Source organism: Protopterus annectens, chromosome 10.part0, assembly GCF_019279795.1.
Source record: "Protopterus annectens isolate FY-2018-M chromosome 10.part0, PAN1.0, whole genome shotgun sequence".
NCBI classification, from domain to species: Eukaryota; Metazoa; Chordata; order Ceratodontiformes; family Protopteridae; genus Protopterus; species Protopterus annectens.
This window is the reverse complement of record NC_056744.1, coordinates 1,781,270,387-1,781,287,378: the sequence shown is the minus strand read 5'-3', so window position 1 is coordinate 1,781,287,378 and position 16,992 is coordinate 1,781,270,387. Positions and strand designations below refer to the sequence as shown.

Sequence of the window (16,992 nt, the reverse complement as noted above, 5' to 3'; positions counted from 1 at the left end):
CCTGCTGAAGCACTCTTCCCAGTGTGAGAAATATTGGACTCCCTTTGAATGACACCAAAAACTAAGCCAATTATTGAAGTTAGTTATTTTTGCTCATAGCATGGCATAATCCTTGGAGAAGACAGAATAATGCTCAGTGCTAGACTTGTACCTGTCTTAGACACATAGCATAGTCTGAGACCTCTGCCATCTTTCTTTTCACATAGTCCATGAAGGTGCACCTCAAGTCATTGACACCAGCATGAACTATGGCAAAGTCCTAATGTTACTTCAAGGACTTTAGTGCATGCATGATCTGAGGTATCCTGCCACCAGACAAGCAACTGACTGACACTCTTTCCTTACTCCGCCTGGTAAAAGGCACCTCTATATGTCTTACAATGGAGTCATCTGTAACAAGAATATTTGGTTGGGTCGATGCCTGCCTTATGGGCTCAGCATCTGTGACTTTGGGACTCCTTATGCTATGTGCAGAAGTAGGCTTAATATACTGAGTTTGCTTTGTTCCTGTGTTTTTTTGGAGGTCTTTGTGAGTTTTAGGCAAGTTAATCTTTAGAACCTCAGCATATGATGGATTATGTGCACTGTGAAGGCCTAGGTGAGATGTGATGTATGGTGTACTGCTCACAATTTTAGTGAATGGGTTTACTGTGTGTGAGATTTTTGCCTTCAAGGATATTATATATCTACATCTGTCACATGCTGTGTTATACTGTTTGAGTAATAGACGATCATTAGACAGTATGAGATCATTCTTACACTGTCTCAAGATACCCATCTCAATCACGGTGGCTGGCAAAGTTTTGCAGAAGTGCTGATCTATGATACGGGCAGGAATGACTCTGGACTATAATTACTTAATGATACTGACAGGAATGACTCTGGACTATAATTACTTAATGATACCGACAGGAATGACTCTGGACTATAATTACTTAATGATACCGACAGGAATGACTCTGGACTATAATTACTTAATGATACCGACAGGAATGACTCTGGACTATAATTACTTAATGATACCGACAGGAATGACTCTGGACTATAATTACTTAATGATACCAACAGGAATGACTCTAGACTATAATTACTTAATGATACGACAGGAATGACTCTGGACTATAATTGCTTAGAGTTCATTTTTAGAATAATGCTTGGGTGGACTTGCTACTGACTAAATTGCAGGTCTCCTACTGCCACCAGCAAGAACCAGTAAACTAATTACAGTAAAATAACTCACTAATTTGCTACTAAAATCATTACAAGCAGTATCAGTACACTCAATATGAAAGGAAAACTCCACCATAGAACCTAAAAAAAATCTATTTTTTTCACTGTATATTTGTTTTCTGAGCTATTTTAACACCTCAAAATCACTCTGACTGCTTCTTATAGAATTTTAATATGTTTTCTGCAACATGACTGTCAATGGGGCTTGACATATCAATACAATCTTGTTTTTCATCTAGCCTTTCTCTTTCCCATAATCCATTTCAACTCTGCTTTATATGACTCATGGTAGACATGAGGAAGTAATGGAGTATTCCCATGCCATTGACATATAATGGGATTAGTGTCAAGTCACTGTCATCTTATATACCTTCTGTAATAGGACTGCTTCCTTTATTTCCTTAATGGCCCTCAAGTGTGTGTGTGTGTGTGTGTGTGTGTGTGTGTGTGTGTGTGTGTGTGTGTGTGTGTGTGTGTGTGTGTGTGTGTGTGTGTGTGTGTGTGTGTGTGTGTGTGCGTGCGTGCGTGTGTGTGTGTGTGTGTGTGTGTGTGTGTGTGTGTGTGTGTGCACTTTCCATGCTGAATTTCATTTTGGGTATGTAATTTTCTACTTGAGTCATGTGTGAACCATGATAGTGTCTGATATTCCATTAATCTGGGACTTGATGCTATATGAAACCATTAAGAAGTCAATTTTTGTTAGGCTCTCTGTTATTCAAACTTCTTAATAGCTAAAACTATTTCTCACCTGGCAACCAAGCTGACAAGACCTTTCCCCACATATAACCTCAGAAACCATAAAAGCTCAGTTCCCTGCCTATAAGCTCCCAACAACAGCCTTCATTTCACAGACCACAGTTTCTCATTTCTTGGTCCCAAACTATGGGACTCTCTCCCCCTCTGCCATAAGAATCAACTTCCTACTAAATTTCCATCTCCAGCTTAAAGCTCAGTTTAAACAAGCCCCCAGATGTTACTACCACCCTTCCAACAATATTACCTGACCACTTCTAAATCCCCCTGCCCCTTGCTTCTCCCCTTCCTTCTTTACCCTAACTCTAACACTTAACCAAGTAAATAAGCTACTCGGCTTTCATGCTTATGTTTCGTCTGACTGTATACTGCTTCTATGCTTTCTTATCTCATTGTACGTACAACCGAACAGATCTACTGTATTACTACTTTGTCAAGGCTGAGACTGAGACAGGTCAGTTGCAATCAGTGTTCTATAACAAATTCAAGTAAATAAATAAATAAATAGATACAACTTCACTTTGTGGTTCTTTTCTTTATTTATTTATTTATTTGTTTATTTTTTTGAGGTGTCCTGTGTTAGGTGTCTATCTAAGGTGCTCTTTTCAGGTCATTTTAATGGATGAAGCATTGAGCAATTGCCACTAAATTTCCATGTCATCATTGATTAGCAACTGTAGTGTTGAAGGTTAAACTGTTGGTAAAGAGTTTATAAAGACAAGGAAAAGTGGCAGTCCAAGAACAAATCTCTCTGGAACTTCACTGACTGCTTGACAGGGGGGAACTTATATGTTAAATAGTTGCTAAATCATAATATGGAGTTCTGAAGCTGTTCCATTAGAAGCAATAACTGTAGAGTGGCAGTGATGGTTTATTGTCTAAATGCCCAGGGGAGGTCTACAAAGCTACATCTGGTAAGTAGGCTTGTGAACAGTATGTCTGTAAAATGCCACACTGTCACAAAATAGTGCTTTTGCTTCTTCCTTGACAAGTTCATAGGTAAGTATGCCATACTTTTCTAGAAATTCTTATTTATGTTGTCTGATTATTTTTCAAGAATTTTTGCAATAGTTATTAGCTTAGCTATTTGCCTATAATGTGAGATGGTTTGGATATTGCCTTTGGTACTGGAGTTAGCATGGCCTGTTTCCATTGAGAGGGGAAGATTCCATTAAATATGAAAAAACTTGTTTAAGAGGTATGGTGCTGACATTACCTCCTAGTTTTTGGAATTTTTATTCTGTCATAACCTGCTTTAACTTCTTATTGTATATATTGACAGTTTAGTTTAGACTTTGTGTACTGTTTTTCTTGTTATCCTTTAAACATATAACTATGGTTTAGGTAGGTCACTTTCATGCAGTTTGCTTTTAGTGTGCTTTTAGATATTTGTGTTTACGGTAATCCTGCAGTGTGTAATGTGCATAAATATTAGCTAATATTATTTAATATGCTTATTTTGTGAACATGTTATATTTTTGCTATTACTATGAATGGAAGTATTTTTATTTTGCCTTCCTAGATAAATTGTTCTTTATTAGTGAAATTCCTTAATTGCATGTACATAATGCATTATGAAATGTCATTGATTACTTTAGCTCTTCACTCCTGCACCTGATACTTATATATGTCAAAGTCACATGATTTGTTTTGACCAATGAAATTGTTGACATTTTTTTCACACTGCTACTTTGTAGCTAACTGCTTAATACTCACACTCTTAGAGATTCACATGCATTTATGGTGCCCCATTTGACCTGCAACAGGGCACTGTCTCGGTGCCAAGAATTCCCATACACATTTAGGCTTCCACCTCCTATATGTGGGTTCTGTGGGTTCTATCTGCCATGCATCTGAGAAAGGGATGATACCAGGTAAGAAGCCATCATACTGCTGCATCAAAATGGGTTTTTCACATAAGGCCTGCCTCGTCAATGATGACCTGATGCTGTATTGATGGATGTGAAATGATGTTGTGAGGGAAATGTCCCCAACTCTATGGTGATGCACTCCTCTTTTTGCCTGTCTACTTGCTGCAACACCAGCTCTCTCATGGTCACCCCAGTATCACTATCTGAGCTCATGCTCTGGCCAATGTTGCCAGTATACCCCCTGCGCCCCCCCAGAGTAGATGAGCAGGTAAAGTTTTCTTGTTCCTCATCAACATCAATTCCAGCAGGCATCTGAGCTTTTAACCAAACTTGGATCACCTAGATCATAGTTATGGCTTTATCCCTCTATGGCACTAGAACTGTTGTGATCAATGACATTGCAGGATTTCTAAACGTAGCCACAGAAATGCATGCTGTACAGAAATTGTTGACTTCATTTCATTGTATCGATTGCATTAAAAACAAATTTCACATGTAAAGTAAAAATGGTTCATTTTATATTTGTTTTTCTTTGTGAAGCTTGTTCTGCAACATTCATAGTATTTTTGATTGATGGTTCTGGAAGTGTAAGTCCGGGCAATTTTGCAAGAATGAAAAATTTTGTGACTGATATCATGCAAGCAGTGAAAAGCAGACGCACTCGTGTAAGTTTTTGTTTTTCTTAATTTTATATTGATTCTTTTGTAGGTGCATATAGTTGTAATTTATTGTCATACATTCTTATGGAGGTTGGTTAGTAGAAACTATTAGTTCTCTAGCATCAGAGACAAACAAGACAGCAAACTCACTGAAGCATTGCATTGTTTAAGTACGTTTTGGTATTATTTGTATATTTGGCATATGTGTTCAGCTGTGCAGCTTTTCTACACTTCTGTCACTCCTTCTTGGCCAGTCATTTGAAGGACAACAATGGGATTCTATTGTTAAATGCTGAAATTCTCTGTCCTTTTTCTCCCTATTTATTGTCCCTGCTATGAATAAACAAAAATATTTTAAATTGACTGTTTCCCTCTACTACAACAGTACCTTACTGTACTGTGGTGGTTTCATTTTCAAAAAAACTTTTATCCTGCCCTTGCTGCAGTCTCCAATTCATTGATGTCATCAAGGCCAATGAATACAGGTAGTTTTCTGGTCAGTTGTCTCCCCAAACTGATATCACAATGACCGTCCTAAAAACCCACCCATGCTGTGATGTCACAGCTCCCTGGTCCTTCCCCTACCCATACAGAAAGTAAGGGGTAGAACAAGGGAACAGTACATGAGTCAAGTCTCCTGCTGTGACCTGTCAATCACAGCAGGTAACAGCTCAAATTACCCTTAGCACTTTGACAGCTAGGGAAGTTAAGTGTAAAAGGAATGGGAGATGAGTTGAAGTAGTAAAATTCAGGCTTCAGAAAAACTGCAGTTTAGCCATTCTAAAAAGGAGCAGCAGTAAAAAGCACTTTGAAAGTCTGTTCTGTGGCATTTGCACTGTTTGTGTTTTAAACAGTCATTGAACAGCATGAAATGTTACTTAAAACTAACTGACAAAAAACAGCAGTGTTGTTGTGTATTTTGGCTTTTCCTGTTTAGGGGTCGCCACAGTGGAACTCCGGTCCGCTAATGATTGGCAATAGATTTTTACATGCCGAGTTGCCGGCCCTGACACACAACCTTCAACGAAGGTATGCCCATTCATGCATGTCTCCACACACAAGACGCTCTAGCTGAGAATCGAACAGGACAATGTCTTACTGTGAGGCAACAATGCTACTGCAGCACCACAACCGCAGTGTATGCATGTAAAATCAATGCAGTGACAGGAGCTTTAGGAAGAAAGATGCCTGCGTGATGTAACTTTTTTCTGACGAGTACTGCATTTTGGGATACTTAGAGGCAGACTAAACAATCAGAATTACTTCAAGATGCCAGACCTCATGTGGTCAGTCTCAGTAACTATGTATAAAAATATTTAAAAACCTGTAAATAGTCCCAGAGTGATGTTAAAATGTAGGAAACACCAAACCCATGACGAAATCAGCATGTTTTTGGTCTGTGGGTGTGGTTCTCCTTGAATGATGTGATTGATAGATGAAGTAGTCGATTATGAACTTGAGGTGGGCCACAGTGGTGAAGGAAGCAGAAGTAAATGCAGAGTATCAATGTTGGTAGCAGCAGAATGAAAAACAGGGAACTCACAAGTGAGGAAAACACAGCAAAAGACGTATAATTTTTGCAAACAGATAATAAGGCAGAAATGAACTTTCAGACGAATGAAGTGATAAACAATGGGTGGCAGATCTTATGGTTTTGGTTTTGAGCAGTGGCTTGGATACATTCTAGGAGATTTGTATTTTTTGTCATCCTTTTAAACTTCTTAAGACAGAGTCACATCCTTGTAGGCTTTATTGAATCTGGCCCATATCAATGAAGATTGTACTGCTTTTCTTCCAAGGACTCTGCTAAAAAGGGACATCCCAGTCAGACTATCCTAGTCAACTAATGGAAATAAATAAAAATAAATAAGACAAGGTACCCCCTTGGCAGTGTCCCTCACTTACTTAAACACATTTGATTTTATGATGGGAATGCACGCATAACTCTTAAAGTTCAAATACAAGGCTTATTGGCAAGCTGTATCATCCCTGGGACCCTGTACTGGTCACATTTCCCACAACACATTCCAGGATTCATGGTAATATGTTTTTTTCAAGTCCATAAAACATAAATCAACAGTGCTTGCAAAACCATCAGCCCGTCTAGGATTTATGCAAGAACAGATATTGGACTAGTCTTTGGCAGGGACAAAATCCACATTGCCCTCCTGAAGCAGAGATTTGCATGGTGGACAAAGCAGCATTGGAGGAGATAGTGAACTGGGCTAAGGAATGGGATTTGTGAAACTGAAATAATCCTGTATTAATAAATAACAGAACTTCTAATGAGTGGAATATCAATAAGAGGAACTGATAAAAATATAAAGTTTATGCTGCACAATGCAAATATTGCCTTAATTATGAAACAGGCTGTAGTCAGCTCCTATAGTTGAATGGTGTGTTCATAATAAGCATCCATAGTGAATGATGACTATACAAAAGGACATTTTTATTATACATGTTCTAAGACACAATCAGTGAATGAGGGGAAGAACACAAGTATGAATAGTGAAGACAGAAAACCCAGTGAAGGACAAATAGTTTTTCAGCAGCACAACATGAACCAAATCAGTTTTCAGAAGTAAAAAAAAAAACAGTAATGAAATGTTATAAAAATGATAAAATCACATTATTTTAAAAATAAAATCATACTTGGTTGTTTTGTACTCCTGGATGTTATCAGACTGTGAAACATAGCAGAAAGTTGCTCATGTAAATATATGAATATGAACCAAGTGATCACTCTCATCATCATAATGTTAACGGGATCTATTTAGTAACTTGAAGACTTTCTTTTTAAAACAATCTTAAAATTTTCCATTTCAAACCTATGGGGTGGGGGTGACAAAAACATCCAATCTAATTTACCAGTTTTATTCTTTCCAGTCCAGCAGGTCTTCAGTGGCCACTTTACTAAGTCCTGATTTTATTTTTTCCGACTTCCATTCAGCTGCCTCACAGTCATGTCATGTGTGTGCTCATATATACACTTTTGCAGTTTTCTGATAGTCCTAACCACACAAAACGCATTGCATGTAATACATATATAACACTTCCAAAAGATCTACAAGCCAGTTCTCATGTTCAGGAATATAACCACAGAACACCAAAAGTGAAAACAACCATTTATGTGGGGGTGGGATCAAGCCTCCCCCTGTACTTATATATACACCAACTCCAACATTGCGCAGTACCGAGGAAAGGTCATATTCCATAAACCTAGTATTACAGTGCTTTGTTACCATTCGCTCAATCAGCCGTGAAAGCTGTTGATGGAATAAAAAGTTGATGGACTTGGCCAAACCTAGTAATATATACCATATCTTTAGGGGGAGCTAGAGAAAAGCACTAATACATTGTAAAATCGATTTCTTTATTTTTACAGTTTCACATCCTGTGTAAGTGTGCTTATATTACACACGGGAATCAGAGGTCATCATCCATATCTTGACTTTTACTGTCATCAGGGGCTTGTCTAACAAAATCTTTAAAAAATGGACCAAATATCCTACTACATTCAAGATAGTTGGAAAGCCCAAGCTGACACATCCTTGTTTAGCTACATTTCCAGTTATTAAAGTGATTGATCGTTATTTTGAATCTCAGCATCATTCTGGGTGGTGGCAAAATGTAACTCATGGCCAGTGTTTTTCTTGCCCTAGATACATGCATTGTGAGCTCAATTTTATCCTACTACATATTTATCTAGGTAGACTGCCTGCTGTTATTCACCCCCATATAGACCACAGCCAGATATAATTGTATTCATCAGTATGTACAGACATCAGAGCCCTTTGTACATTCCAGATCATGCCTCAAGAAAGGCAGCTAACTTTCATTGTCTTCACCTATTACCAAAATATTACTGTTGATGTATGCTGTCTCAGGGGGCCTTATGAACCTGGAGTCTGCACCCTTGTGACTCTTGAAGGTATGTGTGCTGTCTGTGGATGTGCAAGGTAAGACTGAAGTTTATGTAAATTAATGGCTGAGGTTTCTTGGAACTTAGGCCAGGTGGGTTAGGCAGTCTTCTCTTAACAACCTTGGTGTAAGCTAGTATAGTGAGGTGTTCTGTACCGCAGGTGTTTGTGTTGTGCTTACAGAATGCATTTTAAGGTGTAGTGGTATGCTTCAAGTTCAGTAAATACTTACATCTCTTACATAGTAAATGAGCATAAGATAGCAAAAACATTTTTGATAAGCATGAGACAGATATTATACTGCCGTAGGAAAAAAAAATATTATTATGCTGGCTACAGAAAGGGCAATAGCTGACTGGAACTCCAAAGTGGCTGGTGAAGTTGAAGAGGCTTGAGAAAACAAGATGGCTTCGTGACCTACTTTTCCTACTCTTGCCATAGGACAGAAGGGATTGGAGAAGAAAATGATGACAGATAGCATATGACTAAGGATGTAAGAATATGAGATGTGACTCTGTATAAAGTGACTATTATACATTGGACACAATAAATAAAATACTACAAATACAAAACCAGGCTGTGTTCATGCAGCCAAATCAAAACTAAGAAAAAGCAAAAGGATCACATAATATCGCCGGCGATATCAGTTCAAGAGAAAAAGTAGCCCACTTCAGCTTGTGTGATGGTATCACACTGCAAAAACTGTAGTAGCTGTAGTTATACAAAACCCTTTAAGATAATGTATTCCAGTTTAAACATGCAGAAAATCCAAACACAGACTGTGTTATAGACCAATCATGAAATAATACACAAGAAACTTCAAGTCTGATAAATAAAAACTTGCATTGAAGAAACAAACACAGTTAAGCGCTTTCATTCCACCGTTCGGGACTTCGTCACAACAGTGTTTGCCAACATAATCAAAGTATATAAAGATATTTGAAAATAAAACAGCCAAAAAATGACCTCCACCGAAGTACTACAGAATTCTTAAACTACAACTGTCAGCAAATGCAAACAATTTTGTAATACTAATGTTTTAATTGAATTGTTTTAATACCCTATATGTGTTAAAAACACTTTTTTTTAAATAAAACAGTTAAAATAATTATTCAATAAAACACTGGCATAAGAAATAATGCTTGTTTGTACATGAATAAACTATTAAAAACTGTTGAAAACTGTAAACAAATGATAACGTCACATGAATGCCAACCTGGTATTGGTAAGAAATATACCCAGACAGGGCTACTGAGAAAATTATTTTGTGTAATGCATCAATAAAAAAACATACTTGTGTTTCAAAGCTTAGCTGCCCTTAAGTATAGAAGTGATAGATGTATGTTCGTAGAAACCTGGTAATGTCACTGCATGCAGTCTCAATTGCCAAAATAGCTTTCTCCTTTCAAGTTCTTTTTCCCATGCACCTCATCTAGGTGAATAGGGTACTGCCTCAAGTATACCAAAGTAGAATCTAGTAAAAGTAGGACATGCTAGAGAATATTCACAGAGTTGCTCGTATTTTTCTTTTGAATGCCATAGTTATGCTCATAAATCCTCATAAATCCTCATGCGTAATTGTCTTTCTGTCTTGCCTATGTAAACATTGTTACATCAATTACAGACTGTAAGGTAAACAACCCCCCTAGTTTCACAGTTCCCACTCTCCAGTTTGATATCTATGGGGGTGCCTGTGTTTGAACCTTATTCTTGTCTGGTATATATTATATAATGATACTCATAATTTACATAATAAAATTTACCATGGAATTGTCTAAAGTGGTCAGTTCAGTTAATTGTGGACTGAATCCAAACTTGTCTTATGTAAAATGTTTGAAACCTAGAGCTAAAATCCCAATAAAGTTGAATATCAGATATTAACTATGTCCGTCTCGATGATCACTTAGTCCAGTATCTAAACTCTATAAAATTCACTTGATTAAAATAAAATAAAAATAAAATAAAATACAAATAAAAATAATAGAAATAAAAGCAGTAAATCAAATTATAAGTTATAAAAATCCAATGACTGGAGGATGTGGAAATTGGTAGACAGATGAGCGCTTTATTGAAAATAAAAAAGTAAAACAATTACATTTTATATACCACTGTTGCTTGAATACTGGTATGAACTGGTGCATGACAATTATGTGACATCATTGTTTTCACCTGTTTATTACATATCACTCGTGTAGGAAGTCTACCTTTATACACTTTTGTAAACAGACCACAATGCGGTTATGTATCCAATACCACCATTTAGTACATGTTTGTAATATGTCCCAAACAAGGCATGAATAAAAGCTGGTAAATGTAATGTCAGAACGTACATAAATTAGTCTTTTTATGTTTTAAAAATAATAAAAATAAATATAAAGAAAAAGAACAAAATAACATACAGTATATTAATAAATGAACAGAGGTAGGAATCGAACTGGCCCAGTCGGTGGGGTGAGGGAAGGTAGCTCATTGGTGGGGAGTTAATGTAGTATGCCTCTGGTTGGTTGAAAGGATTGGGTACTGTGAGCTGGTTGGATGGTGCTTGTGTGCGTGGATGCGGCAGTGTTAGGTTTAACGTGATGTACAAAGTAGAGCTAGGATTGGAGGTTGGTGGAAGACCTAGCCACCAATTGGCTAGAATACATCTGGAGTGGAACCATTGGTCCAGCAAAAACAGGCACCAAAAGGATGGGGCTATCTGATACGCTATAACTGGAATAACAGAGATTAGTGGGAGTGTGCTCACCGTATTATGCGGGGGCCAATGGGAGTGGATTGTCAGTATTCTAGGTAATACTGCCTTATTCTCAGTAGAGAATATGTGGGCGTATCTGATAGGCCTGCAATGGAGGCCATGGGATAGGCTGATATCTTCCCACCATACCTAGCTTGGGGCCAATAGCAGTATCCTGACGTATTAGTCATTAGAGGGCAATGCCTCTTTTGTAGTGATATACGTGGGAATTAGCTAATTGGTGGAGCAAAGCCCACCAGTGGGAAAAAAGGCCAATGGGAGAGGATGCTGGGTAGCCTTGTATGAAACCCCGCCCTTACTGTACATGGGCTGCAGGAGGCAAAGACTGAGTGATTGCTTGGTGATAAGAATGCTGCGTCACAAATGAAGAAGAAGGGGGGTGGGTTGGGGGTGAGGCTGAGGCTCGGCCAAGCAGTTTGTTGAATGGAGCTACCCATGAGTCAGTGGGAGAAAATGTATGCTCAGTCCTTCATGTGTGTTCCATATACCCAGTAAACAATTTTAAAAACCGCAGTAAAAATTACTCCGAGGGAGTTTAAAACAAGCCTAAAAGCTATAGAAATGACAAAAGATAAAAAGAGTTTCTATCATTCTTGATATTAAATGTGGCTGGGGGATTAGTAGTAACATCTCTAAAAGGAATTACAGACAGACCAAACGGAGTAGTGAAATAATAATAATATTATCCAATCCAATAAAGCATCGTAAGTGCAATTCCTTCTATGGCTAAACATATCGAGTATCATATCATATCTAGAGTGTGACCCATAAACATTAAGCAGTGTTTAATTAAAACAATCATCATATCTGTCAGAAATATAAGGCCCACTGTACCATTATCCTGTTGTTATTAGAAGTTGTGATACGGAGCTGTGATAAAAAACACTGTGGTAAAAACACGTTAAGCATAAGTACATAAACAGGTGAATAATAAGGCTACAGACCTTAATACTGTCTATGCCTACTGTACATGTACATTATCCTGTTGTGATAAAGAATTGTGATAAGAAACCTTGTAATAAGCATATTAAACATGTATTAAATTCTGTTAATTAAGTGCAATCCTACGGTTTGTCCTTATGTAGTCGCAGACATTTTATCAGCCACTTTAAGCCTTTTCCTATTGAGTGTCACCATGTTTAGCATCACCACATGGCAAAGAACAGCAAGTGGCATAGTAAATTGGTGACAGGTCTGCGTGGTTATTTCTTACAACTTTCAAAGTGATCCGAAGATAGAAACCAAAAAACCCAGAAATAAAAATTAAGAAATAAAAAGTATAAAGTATACAGTATACAATATGACAAGTAAAACATAAATACCATCATATAGTTTAAATCCAGCTGCTGTGTTCTCCGAACATCTTGACCTGTGACTTGAATGAACAATTTCTGCTTTTGATATTGCACTACATTTCTAGTGCCTTACAGTACTGTTATATTATACACTATTCAAATATCAAATATCGATTATTTCTATATTTCTTTCGCATGGGTGGCCTGTAAAATGTTAATATTGAACCTTTGTGGAGGCGAACCGGTAAAAACTCATTTCTGTCTTTTAATCATTGAATACATTTTTAAAAAAACTTTTTCCATGATGTGTTCCTTTCATCAAGAAGTGAGGCAGTGATATTCTAGTAAAAATACATTGAAAATGAAAAACATGAGTCAGGCATGAGGGTGGATAAATAAAAAGAGTAAGTAAAATAAAATAATTTAAATAAAATAAAATAACATAAAGTAACTTCAGCAGGGATGCTTGAAAGTACTTGCCTTGATTTGTCAAGGATTTACGATTATACAGCTTGGTCATTTTACTCGATCTAGGTAAAACAATGCTTATCTAACTTAAAAACTGTAAACATAGTCAGTTGGGGATGTAGCCAGACTAGAAATAAAATAGAAAAACTAGAAAAATAAATAAATAAATCAGTAAAAATGAAAAATAATAGTGAAGTACTAAGCTATTCATTGAACTATTACATGAACTATTACGCATAAACTATTACACAGTAACTTAAATATTAATAATTCCCTCAGACGATATGCCCGGTATTCGACTTGGAAATACCATGTTCCTGCGCTTTTGCTGTTAGTTTATCAGATCTGCCTAATGATATAACAATGTCAAACAAATAAATAAATCACTACATTAGATGGAAAAATCAATACATTAGATGGAAAAAAGAGAGAACTTGCTTCTTTAGCCAATAATAGTCTAACAAAAACGTTAAGCCCAGGAACTTGTGGGTTAGTAGTATGCATGGTGATTGATTTTTTTTAAGTTCAGCATGCTGGTGATTGAGATCATGGTGTTTAGACCTGGAGGTTTGTTGGCTTCAAGTTTCAGTTGCCACTCCAGTTCTTTCTTTTCGCGCTTGTCATTGTAGTTTCCAACAAGCTCCTCAAATTCCAGTATTTCCAGGATGTGAAACTTGAATTCCAAGTGTCCCAGTGTGGAAATGTTGTGTTTAGCCAGAGCATTTAGTAGGTAGTGTTGTTTAATATCTGTTAGGTGCCTTGCAATCCTGGTTTTTAGTCTAATTGTCTTACCCACGTAAAATGCTGTGCATTTGTTACATTGGGCCCGATCGATGACCTCTTTTGTAGAGCAGTTCCCCAGGAGTTTACTATGGTAGGTTTTGTTTGTATTGGGGCAGGAAAAGTTGTTGACCGCAACTGAGCTCAAAATATAAGTATCTTGATTTTTTTTTTATTATTTTTACAGATTACTGTTTTTAAAATTTAATATATATAAAGCACTTTGTCTATTCAGTATCTTCACAAATCCTTATCTGTTTAAAAACTTTCATTTGTCTCTCTAGTGCTTGCTGTCTGTAGGTTATTGTGTAAACTGAAACATTTCCTCTGTGTAATTATCTCTTGGCTAGTGGGGGCTGGTTCTTTTGTGTTCTTGTAAAAAAAAAGAAGCAGTTTTGGTTTTTAAGCCCTAACTTTGGTAGGGTTTCTGTCTTTACACACACAGTGCAGACTGGAGAAGTTGTTGACTGCAACTGAGCTCAAAATATAAGTATCTTGATTTTTTTTTTGATTATTTTTACAGATTACTGTTTTTACAATTTAATATATATAAAGCACTTTGTCTATTCAGTATCTTCACAAATCCTTATCTGTTTAAAAACTTTCATTTGTCTCTCTAGTGCTTGCTGTCTGTAGGTTATTGTGTAAACTGAAACATTTCCTCTGTGTAATTATCTCTTGGCTAGTGGGGGCTGGTTCTTTTGTGTTCTTGTAAAAAAAAAGAAGCAGTTCTGGTTTTTAAGCCCTAACTTTGGTAGGGTTTCTGTCTTTACACACACAGTGCAGACTGGAGAAGTTGTTGACTGCAACTGAGCTCAAAATATAAGTATCTTGATTTTTTTTTTGATTATTTTTACAGATTACTGTTTTTACAATTTAATATATATAAAGCACTTTGTCTATTCAGTATCTTCACAAATCCTTATCTGTTTAAAAACTTTCATTTGTCTCTCTAGTGCTTGCTGTCTGTAGGCTATTTTGTCCCACCCTCCCTCCCTGTTGGTGTCTTGCTCTTATACTTGGTGGCTTTGCAGTTTCCCGCCCCTACTGTGACACACCTCCCAGTCTAGTTTCATTAGTTCATTCTGCCTAATACAGAGAGAACATTTGATAAGGCCTTCTGTTCCTCCTTTTTCCCTTTAAAAAATAAAACAAAACTTTTTTTTTTTTCGCCTGAACCTTCTTGTGTTCTGACTGTCCTTCTCAAACATTTTGGAAACATACAGTATATTTCAGAGCATTTGTTATAACTGTATTTGCTATAACTGATTTAAGTATTTTTTTCTGGCTTTTTGATTATTTACTGCTTAGCGACTGCATTTTCGCCTGTTTATACAGCTCTGCATTCTATTTAAACTGTTTTTGTGTTGATTAACTGTTTTGCACTTTTAAAAAGTTATTTGTTGCTTAATTTTACCTGTAGGCTAACAAACTCAAGTGTGCTAGCCGTTTAAAAGCATTTATAGCATTTACTGTCTGTTTTTCCTCTGTTTTCTGCAAAAAAGACAAAAACAAAAAAAAAATCTTGTTTTCCCGCCTTACTGAACTAGAATAGTCCAGTCTTCAGTGTTTGCTGATCTCTGGGCTTTGTCTTGGTTCCTGTGCTGTTCCATATCCTTATTTGGATAAAAGGAAGTTTCTTTGTTCACCAGTGGGAGTGGGGAGCACTGAGCAGCCTATTTGTCCCTAGAGGAGTGGTACCAGCCAGAAACTTGTAGTCTATTGGCCATTTTGGGTCAATTCCTAGCTCTTTTCAACCCCCTGCTATAAAGCCCACTTTAGCGTGCTTTTTCGCTTGTATTCAACTCAGCACAGCTCCTCGTGGTGTCCTGCAGAGTTCTACAAGCAGCAGAGAGCAAAAGAGTGACTTTTTCCTGATTTAAGTATTTTTTTCTGGCTTTTTGATTATTTACTGCTTAGCGACTGCATTTTCGCCTGTTTATACAGCTCTGCATTCTATTTAAACTGTTTTTGTGTTGATTAACTGTTTTGCACTTTTAAAAAGTTATTTGTTGCTTAATTTTACCTGTAGGTTAACACACTCAAGTGCGCTAGCTGTTTAAAACCATTTATAGCATTTACTGTCTGTTTTTCCTCTGTTTTCTGCAAAAAAGAAAAAAAAAAATCTTGTTTTCCCGCCTTACTGAACTAGAATAGTCCAGTCTTCAGAGTTTGCTGATCTCTGGGCTTTGTCTTGGTTCCTGTGCTATTCCATATCCTTATTTGGATAAAAGGAAGCGTCTTTGTTCACCAGTGGGAGTGGGGAGCACTGAGCAGTCTATTTGTCCCTAGAGGAGTGGTTCCAGCCAGAAACTTGTAGTCTATTGGCCATTTTGGGTCAATTCCTAGCTCTTTTCAGCCCCCTGTAATAAAGCCGCTTTAGCGCGCTTTTTCGCTTGTATTCAACTCAGCACCACTCCTTGTGGTGTCCTGCAGAGTTCTACAAGCAGCAGAGAGCAAAAGAGTGACTTTTTCCTGATTTAAGTATTTTTTTCTAGCTTTTTGATTATTTACTGCTTAGCGACTGCATTTTCGCCTGTTTATACAGCTCTGCATTCTATTTAAACTGTTTTTGTGTTGATTAACTGTTTTGCACCTTTAAAAAAGTTATTTGTTGCTTAATTTTACCTGTAGGCTAATACACTCAAGTGCGCTAGCCATTTAAAAGCATTTATAGCATTTACTGTCTGTTTTTCCTCTGTTTTCTGCAAAAAAGAAAAAAAAAAAAAAAAAAATCTTGTTTTCCCGCCTTACTGAACTAGAATAGTCCAGTCTTCAGAGTTTGCTGATCTCTGGGCTTTGTCTTGGTTCCTGTGCTATTCCATATCCTTATTTGGATAAAAGGAAGCGTCTTTGTTCACCAGTGGGAGTGGGAGCACTGAGCAGCCTATTTGTCCCTAGAGGAGTGGTTCCAGCCAGAAACTTGTAGTCTATTGGCCATTTTGGGTCAATTCCTAGCTCTTTTCAGCCCCCTGTAATAAAGCCGCTTTAGCGCGCTTTTTCGCTTGTATTCAACTCAGCACCGCTCCTTGTGGTGTCCTGCAGAGTTCTACAAGCAGCAGAGAGCAAAAGAGTGACTTTTTTGTGATTTAAGTATTTTTTTTCTGGCTTTTTGATTATTTACTGCTTAGCGACTGCATTTTCGCCTGTTTATACAGCTCTGCATTCTATTTAAACTGTTTTTGTGTTGATTAACTGTTTTGCACCTTTAAAAAAGTTATTTGTTGCTTAATTTTACCTGTAGGCTAACACACTCAAGTG

General features: G+C 37.1%; 1 protein-coding gene across 1 annotated transcript in view; it reads left to right on the top strand.

The window, feature by feature from the left end:
• The window catches only part of LOC122814494 (integrin alpha-M-like), a 646,884-nt gene that overhangs the window by 190,704 nt on the left and 439,188 nt on the right, over nucleotides 1-16,992 (top strand). The window contains exon 4 of the mRNA XM_044087069.1: nucleotides 4,395-4,519. Within this exon, the coding sequence (XP_043943004.1) occupies nucleotides 4,395-4,519 (125 nt within the window). The remainder of the gene's footprint in view (nucleotides 1-4,394; nucleotides 4,520-16,992) is intronic.